We start from the raw sequence: 8,405 nt of genomic DNA on the forward strand, positions 1-8,405 counted from the left end.
ATGTGTGTATGAGAGCATTTCATATATGTGTATGAGAGCATTTCATATATGTGTGAGAGCATTTCGTATGTGTGTATGAGAGCATTTCATATGTGTGTGTGAGAGCATAACATTTGTGTGAGAGGATTTCACTAGTGTGTGTGAATGGTAATTCTGAATAATGTCCCTGACGGCCCCTCATAAGGAACAGTTCATGTTCCAAAGCATACCACATCATCAGTCAAACACGGAGGAGGCAGTGTTATAGGACATCTATGTTTAACTACATAAAATCATAAGAAAATGTCATAGTAACATAGTTACTATAACAAAGTTATTTGTACCCCTATTCCTGCACATTTGAAAAAAAAAAACTTGTGTCTCTCTCTTTGGGACATTACTCAGTATTTTAAATTTCATCTGAAGTAGAGGGACTGAAGTAAATCACCGATCTGGATCATTAAAGGTGCATCCTCATTGACCCTGACTGCTGAATATTGGTATGATACAAATGTCATAAAATATAAAAATATAAAATAAAATATTCATCCATTCAAGTTATATTGTTTGTTTTGTCCTCTTCATGCCTTGTACTTCTCCTTTGCTGTTTCACTAATAATGCAGATATGCTGAAAGAGAAAAGGAATAATTTAGTATTGCAAAATAGTGTTGATTTAGATCATTTTTGTTTATAGTGCTTTAACCTGGTCCTTAGTAATACTTAAACAAAAATTGCATGAAGTCAAACGACAAGCATCATTATAGGCTATCTTATTATGTTTGTTTATCCATCTTAATTACTTACATTTAGATCTCTAAAGTACTCATTGTAGTCTAGTGCATATCCCACCACATACTTGTCAGGGATCTCAAATCCTATAACTACAAAGAAAATGGGTTAACAAATCACTGTTATTGTTATATTCACAGTGGTGAATTTATAATCCTGAAATAACAGAAAACGCAAAGTTTTAACAAAGAGCACATTGTGGCAAACCTTTTTTACAAACTACAAACAAACACAGTCGTCCACTCACAGTCTGGTCTGTAGCCATCACTTCTTGTTCTTTTCACCAACAAACTGAGGACGGAAACCAGGTTGATTATCAGTCTTAGCTATGTATAAAATTACAAGAATATCTATCACAGGATCCATATTTTTGAACAGGACATATTCGTGTTGTTATGAGAATTATGTACCTCATGTAATACATGAAGACAAATGTTCAATGCAACCGTTTGATGTGACCTGAGACCATTGACCCTTTGTATTGTTAATGTAACTGTTCGTGACCACTGACCATTTGTATTGTTTTAGGAACTGTTTGAGGTGAATAGAGAAAATGGGTCTGCGACTTAGGGCAAGGTGATAGCAGACCCATTGAGACAGATAAATACCTTGTGTTTCCTCCAAGACAGGGAGTCTTCACTTTGTAACTGGCCTGTGTGTTGCTTTGTGAATGCTGCTCTTGTACAAGATTAAACCCTTTGGACACTGAGCTGACTCCGATCTCCTTCCTCTGGATCTCAACAATTCTTTTAACACGTGTTTATTTGAAAAAAAAAAGCGTCTGCTAAATGACATGTAATGTAATGAAAAGCAACCATAAAATGACGTTACCTTGCTACTTTAATCATGTTGGGATTGCACTGTTTCACAAGTTGCAATAATGTCTTTATTGACCTCCCTGTTTCGATAATGTCCTTAAGAACAGCATAAGAAAAAAAGCATTTTAGTGATGCTGGAATTGAGATTTTCCTACTTCAATATAGTACTACTTACCTCCACAACCAAGACGTTCTGTGTAAAAACAAAAGAGAAAAACATTATTTTAGAGAGACAGTTGAACTTCAGCATTATTGATAATCCTTGATAAACTTATTTTCAAAATTATGATGGATCTCATTTGATCATGTTAAATGCTTTGAGCTATTGTAATCAATACTATTTATCATGGTGTGAACAAGGACTTACCTTGTTTGTCAGAGTAGAAAAGTCATCTCCACCAATGACTTTGATTTCACCTGTTGACTGGCCATTCTGTAGAGACATGTTGGGAAAATATGTTGCACATAAAGGCATCAAGGAACAGTTCAACACAAGTCAATGATTTGAATATTGTAATTTATATATTTCAGCCCTCTAAACATTTCAAAAGCCAACTTTATTATTTATATCCAAGGCCACTGTGGCTTTGATGGCCTATTGCCGAATGTCTTGTCAGCATAACATGTTGATCAGTGGAAAAGCACCCCCTTAGAATCTTTAAGTGCAGAAGTATACAAATTTTGTATACTTCTATTCTGTAAATATTTTTGAAAAAGGGAATAGAGTTGTTAAAATTGTTTAAAAAAATTCTGAGAATTAACAGAAAATATTTTGATCAATACAATAAAATGTATGAAGGTTTGTTTACGCTGTAGCTTTTGATACGAATGAAGTCCACTGTCATTGGGATGGATTGGTCGCTGTTTCTGTTCAGGACCTTGATGTAGTCCAGCAGGTCTGCAAAGAACTTGAAGCCTCCTTTGAGCACACAAACGGCCACAATTTGCTGTCCCACCATTTCTTTCACAATTTCTCTGGCCAGTCTCTCTGTCCTGGGTCATGTAGGAGAGGGAACACATATAATAATATAATAAATATTTTTTGAACTTGTGACATCTGCTGCGTAATTTTGCTGTGCAAAATTGCAACTGTTATTTTTTTGGATCATGTTCGATTTCCGACAAATCCACAGCTAACCAATCAGAATGAGTGTTGATGACGGACAGTCCAAACAGTTAATGTGGTATCGGACTGATTGATTGTATTTGTTCCCCAAAACCCAGTTTTTAATAAACAAGAAAAAACTGTAAAAACTATTTGACGTGTGGAGGGGGGTTGTACTGGAGTTTCAGTGGGACGGTAAGCTTCAAAATAGTTTTCACTGACGTTCACTCTGAGCTGCTGTCTCCGGCTGTAAGTGTGCATGTGTCTGTGTGTGTAAAGCCTGCTCTGGTCATTTTGTTTATTTGCATTGTGTCTGGTGTGCAAAGACCTTTAGAATAAGCCTTTTACAGGTATGTAAAGTTAGTTAGTTGCTGTTTCTAATATTAGCTCAAAAGAACATGAATGTCACATTTTGAAGAGGAAAGTTACTGATCAAATAATGGTTAGTGGTTTTATGGTATGCAACAAATTTTCTTCATGCATGAGCATGAGTGAGTGATTGGACAGTAGAGAAGTAGGGGTGTGTTTGTGTGTGTGAATGTAACTGCATACTTTCTTGGCGTGCTTTCAAGACGTGTTTTCTGCTAAGATGGTGAAGTAAATTGCTCGTGTTGCTGCCTCCAGCAGCTTAACTTTAGCCTGACCACATTTGTAGTAAATTGTTGTTTGGACCACCTAAGACTTTTTGAACCCAACAAACACCAGAGGCAGCTTCTCTTTTTGGTAAAAATGTCCGGTGTCATCTAAGTTTCGGAAACCTTTCCATTAATGCCACTCAATTTCTTATCTTGCTAATTTACATAGTTTGTCTAAGCATTCTCTGAAGTAGGACGGGAGAAAGTTAATCTGAAAGATAAAGATATCAGAATAATGCAGGCCTAGAATACTGTCCTCTACGGCTGATATCATACACAGAAATGCACTCAGGGACGTTATAAGAGCCAGTCTGTTAGTCTGTTTGTCAACTTCTGTGATATATATTGCTCAATCTCTGTGGGTTTAATGTGTGCAGTGAACTCTTAAGGCTTGAAATTGGCAATGGGATTTTTCATTTTAGTCACATGACATCCAGAGCTTATAAGCAGGTATTCACTTGTCAAAAAACATATTCAACACCTGGGAATACTGGAGGACCCTTACGAGAATGGAATGTACAATATATTGCAAAGATTGTTGTTTTACAACATTGATTCCTTCAGATTTAGTTAAACTTGGTAAAAATCTCAATATTCCTGTGTGAAGTGTACCCCTAAAAAAGAACCATGAGACCCTATGCCTACACATGAACACACAAATTGGAGGGGTGCAGGTGCAATGGTACTGAGCCCAAAGCTTTGAGTTTATGAACATGTTTGCAGCCTGTAGGGTTGGCATTTCTTAACCCGTCATTCCAATAAGCAATTTAGTTGACCTTACCATCTAATCCCATGGTCACACCTATGCAACAAGCCACGAAAAATGCTACAACCCACCTGTCCAGAATGAGTCCATGCGGGATGTAGACCCTCTCCAGGTCATCAGCATAGTGCTTTGGTATGCAGAATAGATCCAGGTCATACCCCTGCTCCTCATCACTGATCTGAAATAAAATGTGACATAAACCATCAGGAGTATTACATAACATATTTTACAGAGCATTCAGATGAAACAGGGGACAAAGTTGTCAGTGGATGGGGACAGGGGTAGTCTACAAGGGAACTTCAAAAATATCTCAGTCTTACTCACTAAAAGTATACAGGAGAAAGATTAATTTATTCATAAATTATTTTATTAATTTTCTACCTATTTATTCTCCACATGAGTGTCATGGGGGCTGTAGCCAATCCCTGCTGACATAGAGTGAAAGGGTATACACTGGACAGGTCGCAACACAACCTAATCTGCATGTTTTTGGACTGTCTGGGGGAAAACCAGAATACCCAGAGAACCCACACACACGGAGAGAACAACACTCCAGTCAACTCCAGTCACTGCGTGAAACTGCAGTGCCTTTTACATGCGATATACACGAGTGAGTGACTAGTGATTTGTACAGCAGTTGTTTTCAGTGTAACTGAATCAAATCACTAGAATCAGTTAATTAAAAATATTTGTTCAGTACTTCCTCCATGACCGGAGCACAGACTCTGTCTGACACTGGACCGAAACACAGTGGCAGGGTCTGCAGTGCTGTGCCTACATACACCAGACTCCTGCTACTTTTTTGAGATTAACCCACATTCTTAGGATTGTTAAGTAGTTTTAACTGATCTACAGTTCGGCACTGTTCAGCTTGATTTCTGTGTCAGACATCTCTTCCTGTGACCGCACTCTGACCAATCAGTAGCTGGCAGTCTGACCAAACATCACATATTACCTATTCAGCACGCTTGGAACCTCACCAGAGCAGGTAGTAAAAATAGTACCTGGAATCAGTTACTATGCTAGTGGGAACGCTACTTAAACCGTCCCGTGGTGAGGCGAGGTGAGTAGAGCCGGTGGAAACACGCCTTAAGATAGAGCCCTTCACTATGTTACTGCAAATCCTGCTTTCTTTTTCAAGTCAAATGGTCCTGTTTTGTAAAAGATGGTTCTTGTGTAGCTCCCATTTTTTTCTTAAAATTTACATTTGCATTTAATAGATGCATGTTGCATCTTAACAAGAGACTAAAATTTAATAGAACAGGATATCTATATGGTCATTGCATACTTAACTATGGGCCATATAAAATTTTAAGATTTTGCTGTAATTCAATATGTGGCCCTTCGCTTCCTTAGTATGGCTATCAAACCTGCCACAACATAGACGATAAAGAACAAAAATTACTGCATTTACCAGATCTTACACATCAATATTAATAGCCTAATGTCACCAAATTCCCCTTGTGAAGCTCTACTGCTGTCATTTTATTAGTAACTAATAACCATAATTCTGTCTCCAAGGTGACAGTCCACCACATGAATGTTGATCAACAGATTTATTCTTTGTGTCTTGTTGAGTTTAAATTTGTTGCAGTAGTGGTAGGTGCAGAGGGTGTAGGGAATTCTTACCACAATACACGGGCTAGATGTTTCCATGATGTCATTCCCTGGCTTTGATCTGTAGTGTGTTTTTTTTAGTTCTTCTTGGGGTTTTTACAATGATGCTTTATTTCCTTCTGAGGCAGATTTCTGCATTGAAAAATCAGAGGGAATTCCTTACCCAAACACAAGTTTAAAAAGATGAAAGGATGTAATCCCATGACACGATGACTTCAGTAACATCACAATTTATTTTTTTGACTTTGAACTTTGAATAACAACTTTGGAGAGCACCACTATATCTCTCAGTTATTATTAGAAAAAGCAAAAAAGGAACACAATGAGCAGTACGTCATCACTCCATATTGGTGTGCACCTAAAAACAGGTACATTCAAAATTTAGTATCTCAGGTGTGACTGATTATTAGTTCCCTCAGCTTTACTTCCTGCTCTGTTTTATTTCCTATCCTCCATTCTTGTTACACTCTTCCTCCCTTCACAAGACCATGTTAAGTGGTTGCACAAATGTATTTGTTTTATATTTATATTTGTCAAAAAAAAACAAAAAAACAATTAAATGTTTTTCTTCTGAAGTTTCTTGTAAGATGCCAATTCTCCAAGTCTTCAGCACTAGGGTAGAAAAGTATAAGATGGCAAATGTGTACCGTTCTGACATCTGCACCTGCATCTTCCAAAACCAACACATTCTCATTCCCAACGTGTCAAAAATGTTTAGAATCATTTCCTCTGTGTGCCACGTTGGTTTACTGTAGCCAATGCCAGTGCCGTTAAATATGCGTATGAATATGTTAAATATGAATATTTAATGTCACTGCCACTCCCCTTTAGGAGCCATGTAGCATCTTGATTATGTTTCCTGTAGTGTTGTACCGATACGATACTAGTATCGGAAAGGGGCCCTGATATGGCACTAATTGCTGGCATCGGTATCGGCAAGTACTAACGAATAACGCGCCAATGCCATTCACCAATGCTCGTATGGAACTTTGAACTTTGAACCTTGTGTCTTCTCTCGCCCGACACTCACTGCTGTCTGATCACACGTGCTCAGTGTGGCAGCTATCGCTATTGGCCCGCTCTGGGCCAATGGAAGCGGGCCAATAGCCGCTCTTAACCAATGGCAGGGCAGCTTTTTCATGTTGAGGAAAAACAAACCAGCGTGCCACGGAAGAGAAAATGTCGGTGATTTGGAAATATTTCAACATAGAAACTGCAGTGAGTACAACAGTTACATGCAAGATTTGACAGTGCTGAACTGTCTATGGTTCTGAATTGTTGGTTTAACTAAATATGATCGCTTACAACAGAACTAAAACTTAAATCTGTCGTGAACTATGGCTGAGCAGAACAAGGGACTCAAATGCAGGACTCAGAACACAAATCAGTCAGTAACAGAGTTTAACTCCAGGCAGAGGTTCGGTACACGGGAGGTCAACAAGAGATCAGGCAGAGGTACAAAAACATCAGGCAAAAAGGCAAGGTCAAAAAAGGAAGGCAAGGTTCAAAAACACGAGAAGACAAGACTATGGCTGTGAAAGAGAGTGCTGGGACGTGAGCTATGAACTACAAAGAACTGGCGACAAGACAAGACACAGAGGGGAATATAAGCAGTGCTGATTAGGGAGTGATAGGATGCAGGTGGGGTAGACACAATCAGGGATCAGGTGCACGCCAACAAGGAAGGGGGCGGGGTAGACAGGAACCTGAAACAGAGACAAGGGTGAGTGATTTCAAAATAAAACAGGAAGACAAGACATGGAACATGAAGGGAGAAACAAAACAAGATACTTAACGTAAGTGACAGAGCATGACAAAATCACCTTTTGAATTAATCTCTGGTACAACACAATCTGCTTTCATCCATCTACATGACGTTCACAACACTTGAATGAAGTTTGGAGATCAGGGGCACGCCCATTTGTTAAAGGTCACGTTTCATAAGTGTTATTTTTTTTGGACGATAAGATAACTCCCCAAAAGTGAAGAGAAAACATCCCGCTGACCCCTGGTGGCTGCCTACAGTAGAAGTCAACAATTTGAGAAATACGTGTCTAATGTTGTATTCAGGTTAAATTAACATGACACATCACGGACAGTAATTGCAACACTGGTGTAATTTGGGATGATACTTCAAAATTTTATGGACATATTTAGTCTTCTTCACTCAAACACTGACTGCATATACACATGCATATATGCCATTGATTCTGTACAAACTGATGTTTTTACACATTCCTATGTATATTTTTGCATTGCTTAGGGTATAACATTGTATATATGACTTGCACATTAAAAACACTAAAGGAGATGTGGAGGAGTGTGTGAACGAAATGTAATGATAAAGGCAAAACTATAACTGTATTTATTAGGCACGGTTAGCTGGCTCATTAATTGGTTAGGACTTCTCGAATCCTGGAGAACACCAAGCTATGTGTTTTGTTTTGGAGAGTGATGGGCAAATTGACCAATCACGATTTGATTTTAAGTGGGTGGGCCAAAAATAAAAGATCCTAGGCCTTTGTGAAGTACTAACAGTGGAAGTCTAACTGTAGACCACAGACACACTACACGACACGCCCCCCAGAGTGCTGAGAGAGGTTGAGAGACCGATGTTGTGACTACCTTGATAGCATCGCCTTTGTCAAGACGGCCTTTCACAGAAACACTTCAAGTAATAAAAAATGAAAGTCCA

The 8,405-nt window shown here is 38.5% G+C and overlaps 1 protein-coding gene across 1 annotated transcript; it reads right to left on the bottom strand.

Annotated features, from left to right (window-relative positions):
• Window positions 1–560: 560 nt before the first annotated feature.
• Window positions 561–5,752, bottom strand: LOC122778642 (hypoxanthine-guanine phosphoribosyltransferase-like). Its single transcript, XM_044040706.1, has 9 exons — window positions 5,723–5,752; window positions 4,165–4,271; window positions 2,397–2,580; window positions 1,955–2,020; window positions 1,763–1,780; window positions 1,601–1,683; window positions 1,017–1,060; window positions 785–861; window positions 561–608 (listed from the first exon to the last, which is right to left on the bottom strand). The coding sequence occupies exons 1-9, from the start codon at window positions 5,747–5,749 to the stop codon at window positions 561–563; spliced, it is 654 nt and encodes a 217-aa protein (XP_043896641.1). The 5' UTR covers window positions 5,750–5,752.
• Between the last annotated feature and the right edge of the window lie 2,653 nt (window positions 5,753–8,405).

Source organism: Solea senegalensis, linkage group LG12, assembly GCF_019176455.1.
Source record: "Solea senegalensis isolate Sse05_10M linkage group LG12, IFAPA_SoseM_1, whole genome shotgun sequence".
Taxonomy (NCBI): Eukaryota; Metazoa; Chordata; class Actinopteri; order Pleuronectiformes; family Soleidae; genus Solea; species Solea senegalensis.

Coding starts and splice junctions, on each gene's coding strand:
- LOC122778642 (XM_044040706.1), bottom strand. CDS start 5,749: ATGGAAACATCTAGCCCGTGTATTGTG. Junction 1,061..1,600: donor AACATGATTAAAGTAGCAAG/GTAACGTCATTT, acceptor TTCCGTCCTCAG/TTTGTTGGTGAAAAGAACAA. Junction 609..784: donor AGTACTTTAGAGATCTAAAT/GTAAGTAATTAA, acceptor TTTCTCTTTCAG/CATATCTGCATTATTAGTGA.